The sequence below is a fragment of the Nothoprocta perdicaria genome, unplaced genomic scaffold, assembly GCF_003342845.1.
Source record: "Nothoprocta perdicaria isolate Ctin4 unplaced genomic scaffold, notPer1 scaffold_33, whole genome shotgun sequence".
NCBI lineage: Eukaryota > Metazoa > Chordata > Aves > Tinamiformes > Tinamidae > Nothoprocta > Nothoprocta perdicaria.
This window is the reverse complement of record NW_020455566.1, coordinates 3,573,915-3,592,313: the sequence shown is the minus strand read 5'-3', so window position 1 is coordinate 3,592,313 and position 18,399 is coordinate 3,573,915. Positions and strand designations below refer to the sequence as shown.

The following is an 18,399-nucleotide window of genomic DNA, read 5'->3' as shown; positions in this document are numbered from 1 at the left end:
GCGTGCCGCCCGGTGAAGGCGCCCGCTGCGGCCGGCGGCGCCCGCTGCGCCTGCTGCCCCATGGTGCTGCTGCGGAAGCTGCCGGGCATGCCGGGCTGGCCGGCGGCGCTGGGGCTGCGGCTGCCGCAGAAGTTCCTCTTCCTGCTCTTCCTCTCGGGCCTGCTCACGCTCTGCTTCGGGGCCCTCTTCCTCCTGCCCGATTCCTCCCGCTTCAAGCGGCTGTTTCTGCCCCGCCGCGCCGCCGCTGCTTCTTCATCTGCCTCCGCCTCCTCCGCCTCGTCCTCCTCCTCCACCGGCGACACGGAGCTGCCCCGTAGCCCTCCCGCCGCCGCCGAGCCCCGCCACGCCAGCTCTGCCGCCCCGCGCCGCCTCCGGGACAGGCTTCGCGGTGCCGCCCGCCCGGCTGCCCCGCCGGCCCACACGGCCCCGGGCTCCCGGCCGCAGGTGCGGGGCGCCGAGCCCGCCAGCACGGCGCCCGCCGCCGCCCGGGACACGCAGGCCCCCTCCCGCTTCGACTACGAGCGATTCCAGCAGAGCCTCCGCCACCCGCCGCGGGGCAGGCGGCCCCCCGAAGACCCCGAGACTCAGGCCCGCAGGATGAAGGTTAAAGAGGTAAGAGCAGCCCGTGTTTTAACCGCTCCGAGGCAGCCTGTAGCCTTGGCAGCCTCCCCTCCCTCACAGCCCTGTCCCCTTTGGTCACACCTCTCCATCCTCAGTCAGCTCTTCCCTCCCCCAGCCTTGTCACCCCTCATCCCACATCTCCAGTCACCCACTGTCTTTTTGGTCACAGCACATCCCTCCCTTCATAGCCATGTCCCCTATCCTTGATCACCCCTCATGTTATTTTTTTTCTCTCCAGAAATACCTTCCCATGGCTTCATCGCTGCTCATCCACTTAATTATCCCATTGGACCTTTGTCCCCCTCTCCTCATGTCCCCCTCGCTTCCACAGTATCACCCCATTTCTCTTTCCCAAACAGGCATCTTGAAAAGATGGTGACAAGAATGGTGGGGGGAGGAGGGGGCTCTGTTAATGGGTGTCCTGCAGCATCGCCCTCTGCATGGAGTGCATTGGCAGGTGCCTGTTAATGTTTCTGCACCTCTCCTCCTGCCAGAGGAAATGTTTGGGTAGTCTAATAGGGTGTGGCTGGAAGTAAAGAGCTGAACTTAGGCAAAGGGAAATTTCTCTTTGGTTATTGGGGAAAAACTTGCTTGGCAGGAGGTGTCTGCGATTGTGCAAGAGGTTCTGTCCTGGGGTGTTGGTGGAAACCTGGATGCTTTATAGCATTTAAATATATAAAAGCTGGTAGGAGATGATGAAACTTGTACCGGTCTGTGGGGATGGATGGGAAGTCCTAGCAGGAATCAGAGCAGAGGCTTGAGCCTTGCTGTCCCCATCAGCCACTTTGTCACTCGGCCTTGGGTGGAGTCGGCTCAGACCTCCTTAGCAGCAAAGGGCAGCCTGAACTGCTCGCACCCAGACCCAGGCAGGGCCGAGGGGCAGCAGCAGGGAGGTGGGGGTGCAGCAGAGGGGCGAATTTGGCCTCCTGCCTGCACTTTGTACAGAAAAGCCTGGCAGCCTTACAAACATTGCAGTACAGTCTGTGACCTAGTTAACCAAGAGCTATAGATTCCATGTAAGATTGGATCATGTTTGTCATATCTTGCGCTGTGATGGATAACAAACTTGGAGTGAATCTTGGTATTTTAGGAGATGCCAGCAAGTTAAATGCACAGACTTAATTAAGCGGAGTATTAATTTCCTGTGTTTGTTTCTTCATCGAGATGCAAGTGTTCAGCAAAGATACTGCCCCAGGTTGAACAGAGAAGGAAGTAATGCAGTGATAAAGGGCAGGTTATTCCAAGGGCTTTCAGAAAGGGTGCTTTTGCAGCTTCCCTTCTGATAGCTTTGTGTGTCCTTAAAACAAAGGCAGCACCACTGATAGATCTCCAACTTCTGTGCCGAGCAGCCAGGCACAACACACCCGGGGAGGGGGGTCTGATTTCCGTGTGCTCCTAGCCATCCTCTCACTCTGCTCTCGCCACAGGGTGTGCAGCGGGTACCCGTCTCTGGCCCTCCCATGTGTTTGGCGTTGGGAATATATGTTTGCATGTGCTGCAGACTCCTGCTTGCAAGGTGCACTAATACCACACAGTATAGCCAGGAATAGCCCAGCTTGCAGGCTGCACAAACAACTCAAATTGGAAATCAAATTTCTGAAAGCTAGTGGAATTCAATCCTTTATTTGTACCTAATTATTTTTTAAATATAGGATTATTGCAAGTTGTATGGATGCAGCTCCATCTGTTTGTAGCACAGCCATAATCAGTGCTGGGTAGCAGAGTTAGATTTTTTTCAAGGATGAGAATCCATAAATACTAGTTTTATACTGACAGCTAATTACTCTTCAAACAGAGCTCTTATTCCTTAAAAGTGCTTGTGCTTCTGTTTATTCAGAGAGGGAGAGAAACAAATATCATGCTGAGATATGAGACTGAATGTGCAAGGGATGCTAGTCCAGCTTATGAAAGAGATAAGGTATGTCCTCCTTTTCAGGATTTAAAGACATGGAAAAAGACGAACTAAGAGAGGTTAGAAGATAAATGCTGCGTGAAAAGTAGATGGGTAAAAAAACTGCTAGGAAAAAAAAAAGTCATGATGCAGCATTTAGGTGAGCAGGCGCTCATATGAGCACATGATGCGAGAGATTCCAGCAGAGCAGGTGATGGGATTGCTAGCTGTTTTGGTTGCGGAGGGCTGTGCTAGGGTGTTATGTGATGTAGCAGCAATTTGGGGTTTACTCTCTCTATCTTTCCCCTATCACCTTTTTCTTGTTCTTCCTCTTCCTTTTTCCAAGGCTTTAAGCATCAGAATTTGCTAAAATATGTTCCAAAGTGTTCCGATGGTTAAGTCCTCTTCCTCCTCTTTGACCCCCCCAGCCTGGACATTCTTACAGCCTATGTAAATGTAGCAGAGGGAGGATGGCTATGGATGGAACTCATTGATATATTCTTTTTTTTTTCTGCCATCTGTCTGCCAGAAGCTAGATAAAGGCAAGGAGAAAGAATTGGTGCATGATCAAGGACTAGAGAAGATGCCCAAATTGAAGACTTTCCACTTTCCTGTAGGGCGCTTTGAATGGAGCAGGAGCCCTAGTGCCTATCTCCTCTCTGCCACCCAGCCTCCTCATACTTGAGCCAAGGAGCAGAATGTGTCTAGATTTTTGGCTGTTTTATGTGAAAATGAGCGACTAGTATATTTTAAGCAGAAGCACAGTGTAACTATAATGTTGTCCAGACAGCAACATCTGTGTGGTGTCTTTTTACTTACCTGCTGTCCAGGAAAACACTGAGCAGCACTAGAGCACCAGAGCTGTTTGGAGATTAAGGAGTTGGGTGAAGGGTATAACTCCCTTATTCTTGTCTTGAATACTGCAAACAGCAGTATTTTCTCTGCACAGAAAGGAAGGAAAAAGATGGATTGGAAAACTGAAATGGTATGTAGAAGTCTGTTAAGAGAAGTAAGTACTGCAGTGATTTGAGTTGACGTGTGCATGCACGTATTCTGCTTTGCATCAGTGAATAACTTAGCAGAGTGGGTAGACTGCTTAAGTTCTATTTATTTCAGAGACAGTCCAAAGTCAATAAACATTTTTTTTTCTCCCCCCGAGAAGAAAAGAGGAAACATTACACAGACTGCTTGCTGCAGAAGATTGTTGGTCACCTAGAGACTTGCCTGGCATATGCTGCTGTGCGTTACTGTGCACAGCCGAGTAGTGTGGGCACTCTGACCTTTTTGGAGAGCACTGGAATGAAAATGAGTAACAATCTTGCCATGCTGCAGGTTGGGAAACTTTAAAAGGACCTGAGATTATTTATCTCCTAAAATGACTGACCAAAAATATTAGTTCTGTAATTGATCAGTCATGCATGACTTTGGGGAATAGCTAATTTTTAACATGCACCAAATACTAATAACTGATGGACAAAAAAAAAAGTGGTTGCATTCAGAAAGTGCCTGCAAAAATGCCACAGTGGGGTTCCATATTTGTTCCTTCTCAACAATTTTCAGATCAAATTGGCTCAGTGAAAAGTCAAAATGATTTCCCCTCCAACTGCTGCTGCTGCAAACTCAGCCTTAGTTCTGGGGAAATCAAGCCGTGTTGTTCCTGCCTTTTGTATCATAACCAGTAATAAAGATTTTGCTGCTGAAGCTGAGCTGTCGGTCCTGGATGATGGATGAAGCAAAGCAGGATGCTTCTCGCTGTCCTGTTGCTGTGTGGCCTTTAAAAGGCCTGGTAGGTAGGAAAGTGCTGTGGAGAGAGCGCAGCATCTGCCATAGTCTGTCCACTGCTTGAGGACAACCAGCGTAACCAGCTCGAAACAGTCTCAATGAAGAGACTCCAGCCAGCTTACCCTCATGAAGATGAGAAATGGGTGGACAGAACTAAGACTTATTGTTTTTTCTTATTCTTCAGGCATAAAAGGGAAGTTTTCTCACCTAATGTTAGAGAATAGCCAATACCTTAACCTGACAGCAGCCTTCATCCCTGTAAGTGCGTGTATGTGTCAAATTCGGTCAGGTTTTTAGTCCTCTGCTGGAATTGTACCCTTGGGTCTGGCACATTCATTTCTTCTGTGTTGTAATACTGAAGCTGGATTGTTTTATACTGCCATTCTTCTTATCCTAGCTTTTCTTGCTGTCTTTTGCTTTCATTTCTCTCCCCTTCCTCTGCTGTCCTTTTACCACAGCTCTAAAGATGTATTTGCTTTCAAAAGTAAGACCCCAAGGGGAGAAAGCCATCAGAATCCCTGCCCATAGTTATTCTGCATCGCTTTGCAGATTAGCAGGCATCTGTTAAGGTAGAACAGTCTTTTGAACACGAATATCTTGACAGTTTGTCACTAAAGCATGATTGGCAAGAAACGGAAGTGTTATCAGGAGCTGAACTTGTGTGGGAAGTCGATTAGCACTGGATGTTGGATCCCCTTTGGCAGTCCCGACTGCTGATGCCTGGTGGGCCGAGAAGAGCAGGTTGTTGGGGCAAGACAGGGCTGCTGCTGTTGGTTCCCTCCAAATTTGTGTCCCAGCCCTGGGCCCTGGTGCGGTGCCCGTTTGGTCTGGCACACCTCTATCCAGCCATTATTCTGGGAAGACTTTGTGTAAATTGATAAGCCCCGGGAATGGGATTGGGATCCCCAGTTCATTGAACACAGGGCTGAAACCTGTTGTAGCTCTGAGCTGCAGTCAGCCTGCTGGCACTGTGCTGCATAGCTGCCCTCGTGTTTCCAGAGCCAGCAGTAAATTCCTGAAAGGATTTGGGCATCTCCATTTCCCAACCCTGTGCAACTGCTTATTCTTCCGTTTGGCATAAATGCCTTTTTGGAAGCAGGAGATGGACAATATTAAAACCAAACAACATATCAGTTTTAGTACGTAAGAAGCAGCTGCAGATGGGAGTGCACCTTCCTGTGCTTCTTGCTCTAAGACCCCTGGAAAATCTTTCATCCTTTGTGCTCATCACATACCACTGCAGTTCCTTCTAACAGGCATATTTTGGACACTGTTCTCAGGAAAATTTGTATTATAATGTAATAGAACAACGATCTCAAATCAGTCGGGTACCTTGTGATCAAATCCTAATTTCTCTGGGAGGAGCAATACCTTTGCAATGAGAGTTTCTCTGCAGTTTGAAATGCTGCCTGGCTCTCGGCTTGCTGGAATTTTCCTTTGCTTCATCCTTGCTCTCATGCGTTTATTTACGGAACGTCTGAAAAAGGGCACTATACCGTAAATCCCCCCCCTATGGTTCTTACAATATATTTTATACTTCGCTAGCCTCCGGTGGATTCATGCAAACAAGATCTAGACCTAACCTGTCTGAGCCTCTTTTGGCTACAGAATATACAGTTAATTGGCTAAACATATATTTGCTCTGTTGGCATACTGCATGTGTATAGAAAAAACTTAAAATGTTGCAATCCATGCTACAGCTGCCTGCCCTAAAGATGCCAGTGTTACCTTACTCTCAGCTGAAGTGGTATCAGGGTGCAGTATTTCAGAATTTGAATGTACTGTGCAATTTGTTCTTACCTACAAAACCTAACACTGAAAGCAATTGTTCCACAACAGCTACGTTTGGTATAAGATTAGTCTATAAACGGCCACTTAAAGACAATGCTCTGCTAGCAAAATTGTCACATCGGGGACTTTTCCAGGCGTGTTACAGCTAATGACAGCGCAGGTGCTGGACACGGTGCAACAAGTTTCCGGGACGCACACAAGGGCCTCTGTATTGCTGAATGAGCTCGGGAAATGCACATAAGCTGTTGTGATGTCCTCAAATATAAAGGGATTTAGGGCAGCAGGGTTGGAGCCTGGGTGCTGTCTGACTGCTGTTGCCCTCACCACAGTGAGGTATCTGCAGGAACTTGGTGGTGACATCGCTCCGGATGACACGGGACACTGTCTCCCTGTGTGATACTGGGGTCAGCCAGGTTCCCCATCCCTCCCCCTGCTTCTGTCTTTAATCTGGGGGCTGCAGATGCAGTCATGCAAATATTTACTAAAACACAGTCACCTCAGTTGAGATTCCATCTTTCCAGACAAAATATTTATAGACTCCTGATTAACTTTCTAATCAGCGATTAAATCTGCCCCTTAATGGGAGCGTGATTTTTGTGCATAGTGTTCTTTCCTTCGGATCTCAGTGCCAGACTTTACCAAGGGATGTTAATCATTTAGGGGTTTTGATCTATTAATCTATTGTTATTTATCACTTTGTTGTGATTTTTTTTATATATGTACATCAGAATTTTAAGCAATTCAGGCTTTAGATAAAGAGTGGAAGGGGAGAATGAAAGTGTACCTTTGGTCTATGATTTTGTTTGTTTGTTTTGAAGATAAAACTGACATGAAACTTTCAAGAGAAAAAGGAAAAATACTTCATGGGTGGGGAAAAAAAGAAATCTTGTGTTTGGATTATTTTGATTTTTGTACTTGGAGAAGAGATGAAATTTACATTCCCCCCCCCAAAGTACTTCCCAGTGTATCCCACGACCACTGCCTTTCTCGAGCGTCCCCTCGCTGTGTGACATAACGTCTGGAAGGGCTCTGGAGGAACCACCGTGGCCAGCGGCGTCAGTGATCCTTGCGTAATGTGTGTTGTGGGTGAGAGACCAAACCCACGTAGGAAAGGGAGCAGCGCAGGACTGGGTAATAAACATCCGCTGTTAATGAGGTGAGATTGTTTAAAGTGATGCTTGTCGGTCATTTTGGCACTTAGTAGAGAGGCAAAGCATCTACTGTTAATTAGAACAGGGTGCTTGGTCCTGAGTTCTGGTCCTGCTGACAGAATGAGTGTGTGAAAGTAGGCAAGTCGCTGTAGGGATAATAGCCAGAGTCTCAGATTTTGCTGTTTGTAAAGATATGTTTTATATTCCTTGCTGCCTAGATTTATTTTATAAATTGTGTAAGCTCAAAAGTGAACACAACTAGATATAGGTTTATTAACTGTCTTGCTGAAAGAAATAGAAGAAGTGATGGATCCATCTTGTTCTAGTAGCCTCTGTCATTAGTTCTGTTGAAGAAAACAAGTCTTCTAAATATATTTGGATGTCTGTAATTCAGTATGCACCTTTAACATGGGTACTCTTTAATCTGTCAAACCTTTGTGAGGTACAACTGTTTCCTCTAAGGTGCTTGTGCATTCCCTGGGAGGACACCATAAGCGATGGCGAGAGGTTGCAATAAACTGAAATGACTTCAGTGCTTCCCTTTTTGCATCTGTTTATCTTGAAAGTGGAGATATAGAATCCCCTGTGTGTGTCTTGCTGTGTGCTGGATTTGAAAGAGAGATCCTAATGATGTTTTAAAAGGAAAAGTTTGTTCTTAAATTCCCTCCTGGATTGGAGGATCTAAATGGAGCCTTGCTTCCTTGGATGAGCCCTGTGTGCTCAAAAACCTCTGCTTCCTTGGATCCTCCTCGAGTGTCTGGTGACTTTCCCCTTTGCTCTGTCTAGTTCCTTCCACACCACCTCCCCCTGTTCACGGGGCAGGATGTGGCTCTTTTCCATGTCCACTCTTGTCTATGTGGCCAGAGGCCCTGGTGATGGGTTCCAAGCAGGGGTCCATGTGCCACCGTTCCTGCCCTCCAGCCCGCTGGCAATTTGCATTGAACTTTAGTTTCTTTATGCCCTTTACCCTCTGTCAAACCTGATAGATGTTCAGCAGCCCAGACGTTACCAGGGAGGACAGGCAGACGACAGCTGAGCAGAAAACAGTTCTCTGCTTTATTTGACTTAATTGCTCTGATGGCTTTGATTGACTGGGAGCCAGGAGCTCATTAGCTCTAATCCGGCCTCCGATGTGACCGTTGCATGGCCGCAGAGTTAATGTTTAGTTTCTTCCTCTCTGCATTTATCGGGGGTAGAAATAATATTGCCAGGAGAAGGCTGCAAAGAATAATAAATGCAAGAGATCTAGAAATTCTACGGCACCTGATTGTGCCAACAGCACTTGTACAGGAATGATGTACAGTAAAGCTATATGTTCAGCACGCGCTAGAGGATGTCTCCTCTCCAAGAGCTTGTACTTGTTTCAGAGGAAGCCTGTGACATAAATCCCACTGATTTATGGAGCGTGGTGGCTCCAAGGATTGGATGCACTGAGAATTGGAACCATGTTAGTAGCTTCCCAGCAAACTGTTTAAAATTGGGTTCTTGCTCTAATTCTGTTAACATGATTTCCCTGGGCAGTAAAGAAAGTGCATAGCCCTGTACTTTGCAAAGTAACAAACGGCGATTATAATGTAATCGTGTTTCATCTACCCTGAAACCCTCCTGCTGTCTGGGTGAGCCAGCCCCGCTCATGGAAAGCATCGAGTGGAAATGTGGCTGTTTCTGGCTCTTCCATCCGAGCCTCCATTTCCTTTTGGAAAGAAGCTTTGGGAAGTTATCTTGGTAGAAGCCAGTCTTACATTGGTAGTTCAGCATTGTGCAACATGAATGGAAGCAAATTCTTGGCCCATTTCTGGTGCTGTTCTGGCTTTCTTGAAGGCCTTCCTCCGGCGCTGATGCCGTGTTAGGATTCCTCAGTCCTGAAGCAGCGCAGCGTTGGATTATCTCGCCCAGCAGATGTTTGCTCTGAGCCATTGTGAGCCCTCCTATAAGTAGGACATCGTCGCATTCTGAATATGGATTTACCCAATTTTCCTCAGTCAGTGCACAGTGGCGTGATTCAAAAGATGAATTTTTGGAAGGCAACTCCTTGGCTGGTTATAGGATAAAGGAGTAGAGTTTGCTGTCTTCTATTGCTCTTTATCTGAATTGAAGGTTTAAAGCAATAAAATTTTAAGCTGAATATTAAGATGAAAATTAGGAAGTGGAGATTTAATAGAGTGGAAGCTTGTTTAGGACTTGAAAGAAAGCCCGGACAAAGCAGTGCAGTGAGAGCCACTTCTGCATTGGCAGGGATGCGGAGTTCATGACCTAGGAGGTGCGCTCTCTCTCTTTTTTGATGAAACTTTATGGTTTTTTTTTTTTTTAGTTTATTATCTAGATTCCCTAACTTGACATTTCTTGCTTTATTCTTTCAGCAGTTCATTAATCACTGTAGCATGATGGGTGTCTAATGCAGTGCTGGAGAGATGCCAGGGCCAGGCCCTGGTACCTCTCACGATGGGAGGTCAGGCTAAATAAAAGTGAGTCCATTCATCCTGCCAGCTGAATTTGAACATTCTAACATCCACCCACCGGCTTCATTGTTATTAAAGATCCAGTATTTGCAAGCTGATTTCTATGATTTATTGTTGACCAAAGTACTCTTGGAGGAGTCCTGTCAGCCTCTGGCTAATAAATTTACTTCTGTTCTCCAAGAATTTCTCATAATACCTTTGTGAAGTGACAATGCTGACATGAGGCTATAGGAAGGCTGTGAGTTTCTTGTCTGTTATCAGCTATTACCTTTGATAAATTATTGGACTAATCTCTGTTGACTACTTAATGCTTGAGAATTACTCTTTTCCTCTCTTCAGAAGTTCACATCACAAGTAAGCCTGGAAGGGAAGGGGACGGCAGTGTTCTGATCTGTCCCTCCGAGCGAGCGCTGGAAAGACAGATGGGCAGCAGGTGAACCAGCAGGATACCATTAAACTAAACTCGCCCTTCCAGGTCTCTTCTGTTAAGTGCCCCAACAGTGGGATAAGAGCAAGGTGTGTTGGCAGTTCTGGGCCTCTGCCTCTTCTCTCTTCCAGTGGTTGGATGGAGACAAAAATTGTTTCCAAGCAGATGTTTCTTTTGTTCCCTGTGTCACTTTTCCCTGTGGGAAGCTGGAGTGATGCAGAGTAACTCTTGCCCATACTGACTTTTGCTTGCTTGCTTGCTTTCCTTCAGCTATCCCATCTGCTTATGACTGTGCTTTTGGGGCCCTTGAGCCATCCATGTGTCAAAAGCAATTCGCGCTTTACCGGTGCTGGGAGAAAAGGGGAGATCTGCTCCCAAACTGGAAAGAATAAAGCATGTCTAGCGCGGCATGGAGCGACCCTGTGACTGCACCGGGCAGGAGCTGGGAGCAGGGCTGTGCTGCACAGGAGAGGCAGCACGGGGCTCTGCTGCGAGCAGGCCCTTAGCCCGGCTGCCCGCTGCTTTCTTTCCAATATAACAGGATTCTTTTGTGGCAGTGCGGCTCCTTTTTCACAAATTCCTGTTTCTGGTTTTAAGGGCAATGCTGGGACAGGCCTGTTCAGGTTGCCGTTAGCCAAGGTTGTGCTTCAAACTGTAGAGCCAATCAGTTCAATTGTCCACCTGGCTCCCCGTGTCACCCAGGAACGCTCTTGGGGTCGCTTGTGTCCTAAAGCATTTTGCTGTGTCCTAGACTGAGAAATCTCTTCCTCCTGGACCAGAAGGAAAGGGTTTTCACTCTTCATATCTGAAAACCATTTGGAAATGTTTCTCTGCCTCAACTAGAGCCCTTCAGCTGTCCAGCCTGTGCATAAGGAGGACCACATTCTGCTGCATTGTAATTCCTATAAATTGCCTGTGATATCTGTCAGGATACTTCTACGCGGGAAAAATAAGGCTTTATTTCTTGCCTCAGGCTGGGTCAGTGGTAGATCTGTGCGCTGAGAATCTGGCCCCTGTTCATTCTTCCCCTTGGCAGTTGCATTCCACACCTACGGACTATTCCTGCCATGGCTCTACATCCAAGGCTAATGAATACAAAGCTCTTGTCTGTTTTGTTTCTTCATGACATCCTTCTCATAATTGATCTATTTGGCATCTGTTGTATTCTCTTGACTGTTTTTTCTCTTACAAAGAAAAGAAAAATGTCCCTGCGCTTGTATTTTTTTTTCTTGCAGTCTGCCTTTTTTTGGTTAGTTATTGCTACAGCATCTCTTGGAGCATCCCCTTGGGCCCCAGCTCTCCAGAAATGAGCGTCCTGTGCAGATGGTATCTCTAGGGAAAGAGAAAATGACTTACCTTGTCATAACACAGCTCTGGAAAAATGATCTTGCAAGGTGTTTGTATTTCTGTCTGCCTTCCCTTTGGACAGGGAGGTATTTTGGTGAAGAGCTGATGGATTCTGGGGTCATAGTTTGACTATCATTGTACATCATTCATCTGGAGCGTTGGTTGTTTTTAAGGAGAATCTTTATTCTTTATGTGTAATCAGGGATTTAGGAATTCTGCATGCTGTACACCTTGAAAAGACATGGCTGAAATGTAAGAGCCCTTAAGACAGCCTATAGGTATGTCTCAGTGCCCAGAATCTTGAGAGCTCAGGGAGCTTCCTGTGTGGTTTCTGCCTCGGGCACAAAGCTCAGGAGGAGGAATCTGAGGTGACATCTGAAGAAGCACAATTACCAGGTGAGTTAATTTTTCCAGTTTCCTTCCCCAAAGCATGCAGGAATGAAATAGTAGTCACTAAGAAAAGCCATTACTGGACTGTTCAGCCTCGAGTTAAAAGGTTTGGAAAATCCAAATAATAAAGTGTCATCCAAAGTGTCATCCAAAGCTCTCCAGGTTTGTCTACCATCTTCTTCACATGCTTCTCCTGGTAGTAGGTGAAGGAAAAAAAGTTGTACGATTGACAGATCTCTCTTAATAAGCAACTTTGTTAGCAAAAGTCAGCTTGTGAAGTGAACCATTACACTGGAATGTAAAGGTAATGATGTGTGACATCGCAGTTGTAGAAGGGATATATTTGCTTGATATGCTTCTTTGTGCGTGAAAGTATGTATATATTCATATACATGGCAACTTTCCCACTTCCAAAGTGCAGCCCGTATAACAGTTCCTGAAACTAGTATAATGATTAACAGCATAGTCTCATGTAGCTCAAAAACTATTTTCATACTTTTAAATATCTAATATTCTGCACTTAAAAAGGTTTGGTTTCAGATCTTATTGAGTACATTCTGCTCTCTTTTGAAAGCACTTCTGGAGGGGAGTGTAAAAAAAATATATATATATATACATACATACACACACACACACTTACAACTTAAAATTCTATCTAATGTTTCTTTTCTTAGGGACTGACTTTTGTTTCCCTAGCATGCCAGTTTACCTTTGTATATCAGTCTATGCAAGAAATCATCCCTCCAGCTTAATAGGGACAGCTCCTCAGGCTAAGACTGCTGTGTACAAAGTGGGCAGCACAGATAGCCTTTTTGTGCAAGTTTTCTAAACCTCCTGAGGTAAATAGCAGCTGCAGGTAATAAGCTTAGGACCAGCAGAATCTTTATCACTTTTATTCCTAGGCTTGTATTGCATGAACTTTGGTTGTGCTCTGGGATATCATAGACGTGATCGATTCTGGAAGCTTGAAGGCAACGTGAAGTTGACATCTTGTTTTTTGTTTCTGTGCTGGGGAAGTCAAGAATGCAAATAACTTGTTTCTATAAGAATTTCCCCAAGCTTTGATTCTGGGAGGTGCAGGAGATCAGACGACAGCTTTTCTCCTCCCTCTACCAAATCATCCCGTACTTTGCTCCAGACTTGCAAATTTTCTCAAATCCGTTGTCGTCCTCTTACAGTCTAGCATCTCATTAAGAAACTCTAACTGCAAAATCAACTGCTCTTGCTGACATGTTTCCTGATTTAGATGCAGCTGGATCCAGCTGAGCCTTATTGCCTGAGATAGTCCATTGACGGATTTCTTTTTTTTCTGCCTCCCCCGCCTTGACATGGTTAAATCTAGTTGCATTAGGAATTTAATTAGAAGTTAGTTTGATTGTGTTTTGAGATGTTTGTTCTTCCATTCAGCTTTCCTAGCAGGAGCTGTGAATCAGGAAGACTCTTGAGTTCTATTTCTGTCCTTGTCACAAATACTAATGACCTTGGGCTGACTCCGTTATTTTCCCCTTCTTTTCCCCCAGTGCTCCCGGTCCTGCCTTGCAGCTCAGAGCTGAGGGCCTCTCCTTTGCTCAGCTGGTCCATCCTCCCAGCACCAATAAGGGGAGGCTGAACCTTATTTTAACGTGACTTGCTGGAAGGTGCTTTGTGGCCGTGTGATGGAAGATGTTTTTCCCAACTTCATAAAGAATTTGCCCATTATATCTTGTGATGGAGATGCTTTTTCTGAGCAATGGTCTGCTCTGTCTTTGGCTGTTCTGTGCGAGAGAAGAGCTATGTTGGTAACTGGTGTTATAAACATCCATGCAAGCTGCTTGAAAACAGGCTGCCCAGATGGAATAAAAAACGGAAGCAACACCCCACTCCCCTGTTGATTTTCAGTAACAGTTAAACATTTTTAATGTTTTAATTAAATTAAACATTATTATTTAATAAATAAGCTAATTTAGAAATCTTTAGATTCTGTTGCAAAGAACTGGAGCACATGAGGTCATGGGCGCGTATGGGCCTGGTACATTGGATTTAAAGAAGAGTCTTTATATTTAAGTAAGAATTGGATAGAACAGTGTCAATGACAAAGCTTTCCTGAGCTTTGGGCTTCTTTCCAAAAGATATATTTGCAGGAATTTGGGTGCGAGGCAAATGGGCTTGCAGCAGGAGTTGCCCTTGGGTTATCCAGGATATTTGTAAATGCAATCTCAGCTGCAGTAGAGGCTGCAGCTCAACCAGGGTTTCATTTGAGGGACTCCTACTGGCAATCACTCCTTCTCTGCCAGTTAGAAGAGCGATACTGTATTTAAAGTTACAGAAATCAGGAAACTCTGATTAACGCTTGCCAAGATGAGGCTGTGTAATGGTTATCAGTTGTTTGAAGGCCTATTAAATGAAAATCCCGGTGCTTCCCTTAATGTTCCATTCAAAGAAGGAAGCTAACGTGGATCCTCAGAAACAGGCAGGTTGGCTGGTGTCTCTCTCAAGTGCCCAAGTTCCTATTGGGATCTATTGGATTTACAGTAATGTTTAATTATAAAATGTAATTACTTTAGAATGGATTATCAATGTTGTTGTGGGTTTCTGTGGGTTGCTTGGTAACGTCTTTCATGTGCTGAAGCACTATCTGTTCTGCTAGTTACAGGCTTTTAAACTCACGAAGGAAAAGCCTATGGATATTAGTGCCTGGCTAAATGGAACCTTTCAATCAGCTGCGTTAAAACTTAGCTTTTTTTATTATTATAATTAAAGGCATTTCTAAGGACAGTGTCCCCAAGAAGGAATTTGAGAAGTTGCATAGCTTTATATCAAAGATTTTCAACCGAAGTCTAACATTTAAAACGTTTTTGCCACGGGGTTTGTATGTCTATGTATAATATTAGTAAAAACAGCAACAGCTTCTAAAGACTGGTACTGCCTATTTCCCTTCTTGCAGTCAATCCTAATTTATACAAATGTATGCAAGTCTGATGGGGGGAAAAATATCAACCATTTTGCCAAAGTATAAATGGCTTATCCTGATGTATTCGGGCAGACTTGTTCTTCTGGCTGCAAAACTGACAGTTGCTCTTTTCCCCTACGTCTTGTCATCTGGCAAATTTTTTCAAACAGATGGGGAAACTATACGGCATGATATTGCAGGTAAAAAAAAAAACCTGCATTAGAACAGGGCTGTTCTGGGGTGTTGAGAAAGTTAGAGAGGGGAAAGAGCAGATCCTGTTTGTAAAACTGATAGGACAACTAACCCTCATCCACCTATTTGCTCAACTGCAGAGTAGGGAGAAGTCCACTTGGTAGTTTGAGGTGGAGAATTTCTTAGGTAGCTAAGTATTTGAAGGGAGGTTGAAGAAAGAAGGTTGCAAAGCCACAAGAGTGGTTATCTTGTAAAGATAATGGCTTTGTATAATGTTCTTGGGGCTAAGGGGTTAGTATGTTTAGATCTCACTTTTAAGCAGTTACCAATTATCCCAGTGCAGATGGATAAAGCTAACCAAATAGCAGTAGAAATGCTCTGAATTTTGAAATTGTCCATGGTAACATGAAAAGGGAAGTGGCAGTGGTGCTTCCCTCCCTGCCCCCAGCACATTAAGCCATGGCTTTTCAGGGCGTTCAAGAGCATCAGCTGTGTGCATCTTAGAGTGAACCGCTTCCATTGACAAGTTTTTACCTTGAGCCTTATTTCTCCATTGTCTGGATCTCAGAACTTGCTAAATGCCTTTTTCTGGTCTGAGAGCTTCCCCACTGTCTTTCCCCTGGAACCTGATTTTCCATAACCTCAAATCCGCTGAAAGTCGGGCAAGTTGCGGCACCTTTGAAGCTGAGAACCAGGTCCGTATGGGCCAGAATTGTAAATTCCAAGTGTTCAGCAGCTCCTGCGATACCCAGTCTGGGGCTAGTGTCATAAAAGCAGCACCAGTGGTTTCCTGACACCACTTTTCTCAGAAAATGAGTGAACTGAGACTTGCCAAGAGCAAACAGAACTGAGAGACTGGGCAAATCCGTGGCGGTGCTGTGGGTGCAGGCGTGGGGTCTCTGTCGGGTTTAGCAGATGGAGAAGTTTGGGGTGTCAGGGAAAATATGAAACATGTCACATCCTGCTGTGGAATTCGAAGGGACACAATCGCTTGCAGCTTGGCACAGTGCTTTAAAGAAGAGTATTTTTAAAGCTGACTTCTAAAGAAAAGTATTTCCATACCTTAAATAAAAAATGTGCTGGGAGCAGTTCTAACCCAGCCGCCTTCTGCAGTGTTTTCGTGTGATCCAGGCACTGCAGTGGTGCTTAACTGCAAAGCTGCAAACTGAGCCCCAAAGCTGCAAACTGAGCCCCAAAGCTGCAAACAGCTCGGTGCAGGACTTGGCACTCGGCACCCGCATGTACCGGATACCCAGGGCTTCAAAGTTAGGATTTGCAGTGAGGAAAGGACAAGAAAAGTAGTGGCCTGAATAACAGTAAGAATAGTGCAGGTTTTCAGAATTCAGCTTAGTTTCCTTTTCTGTCATCAATTTGAATGCTCTAATTGGAGAGCTGAAAGGGTCTCAGAGAAGTAAGGTGGCTTCCAGACCACAGAGAGCAAGGTGCAATCTGACAAACTCGATTACAAGTTTGGAAATCCATGCTATAAGTCAGCGGAAGGTCATTAGAATTGCAGGGCCAATTGATAATTGATGGCAGCACATCCGTAAGAACAAAATATAAAATTATGGATCTGTTTGCATAATTTTTGTGATTCTGGTTTCATTTTTCATATCAAAAATGGTATAATTTTAATGCTGACATATTGGGATCTGTCACAGCTAAAATGGCATAAAATACTCGCTTCTAACCTCGACGTTTCATCAGGAAGCAGTCGTAAACTTTTCAGCATGCTGATTGTCATTTTGCACATCTGGGCTCCGTCTCCTTCAGTTCCAGGCTGGCGTTTGGAGCCGCTGCCATGGAAAGCTCCCCGGAGAGAGATCTCCGTCCCCTGCACAGTATATATAAATGAGGAATTCCCACTATTAGTGACTTGATTAATCTCTTTAGTGGTTTGGAAGATGTACTGCTAAATTTGAATCGGAAAAAGCTGCTGAAAGCCAGCATAGGTAGAATGGTGCAAATGCTTTTGGTTTTTAAACTTTTCCAGTGCTGCATCTGGGGCCATCATTAGAGAGGGGTGAGCTTGATGTCAGAAAATGAAAGGGTACCACATCATGCATCTTACTTCCCCAAATAGGCAGGGCTTAAAAGCAGCGAGTGAATTTTTGTTCAAATAAAGGAAAAGTGACAACTCTTTGGTTCATCTCGACAGCTTATCCGATTCCATCCATCCCTCTCTGGCTGATTATCAGCTGCGAATGTAACAGAGGAAGAAGGTTGAAGACATTGCAGGCAACAAGGCTACCCAAAAAATCATTTTATAGTGGTACTTTTTGTAACGCTGTGACAAATACAATTTCAAAATGGTTGAACAGGCAAAGGGAGAATAGAGTTATTTACTTTACACTTGGGTGTCCTGTGCGAAACGAGTCCCTTTAGGGTTTCTATGAGCAGCCCGCACACAGACCATCCTTGTGCAAGGAGACAGAGGAGCGGAGGTGATGTCCCCCGGAGAACCGAAGCAGCTGCTGAAGGAAACCCAGGGTAGTTTTCTTGCGTGTTATGGAGGCGTTTGCCTGCTCTGGATCCTGCCAAGCTGTGTGCGCCAGCGGGACAGGAATGCCTGGGTTTCTTGCATCTTTGGAGGAAGAAAGCTTTGACCTGCTGGAATGGAGGGGTTAACAGTGTTGCAGGAAGGAAATAACTAAATTTCAGAATCAGCTTAAAATTAAGCTGATTCGAAACTGCAGTGTTATGACTTCTATGCAACAAAACAATCATCTCCACATCCTCTCTGAGGGCAGGCTCCTGTGTGCCAGCGGGGTGGGTCCTCCTTCCTCTCCTCACATTAGAACAGCAATGAGCTGATTGCCCTGCTCTGTCCTTCCTGCTAGGCCAGCCCTGTTGCTGCAGAAATGCTGGTTTTGTGGGTTCTGCCGCCTTGCCTGCTCTCGGCTTCAGCTTCTAGCCCTGCAGCCTCAGAGCACTTACCTGCTGCCATTAGAGAGTCAAAAATGCCTTAAAGATCTTCATGATCAGCGAAGAGTGAGAGCTTCTCACTTAGAATAGAGCTGCCATGGAGAAATCCCAAAGATTGCAACAAAATGAAATGAACACCCCAAGCCAAATGACTGTGACTTGTTTGAGTGAGTTTTGGGGCAGGTTTTTCTCTCCCAGGCGATTCTTGGTTTCCTCAGAGCACTGGGCTCGGTGACTAATTCATAGTACAGTGAGTGTTTAAAGCCCATGTTGGTTTTGCTTGTCCAGCATTCCTTCTTCTGGTGCTGTTGGAGGCTGAATGTTATCAAGCAGCTCAGCAAATGTTTATCCTTGTTCATATGACCATCCCTATGAAACTTTACTTTGGAAGCTGGATGTTTAAAAAATAAGAAATCTGGTGATTAAGGAGGAGGATGCCGGAGGCTTGCTATGGTGATCATGAAACGCAGCAAAGCAGGGAAGGGATTTCTTGA

At 45.2% G+C, this 18,399-nt stretch overlaps 1 protein-coding gene across 1 annotated transcript in view; it reads left to right on the top strand.

Moving 5' to 3' along the window:
- Positions 1–60: 60 nt before the first annotated feature.
- The window catches only part of MAN1C1 (mannosidase alpha class 1C member 1), a 56,455-nt gene continuing 38,116 nt past the window's right edge, over positions 61–18,399 (top strand). Inside the window, exon 1 of the mRNA XM_026043376.1 lies at positions 61–612. Within this exon, the coding sequence (XP_025899161.1) occupies positions 61–612 (552 nt within the window). The remainder of the gene's footprint in view (positions 613–18,399) is intronic.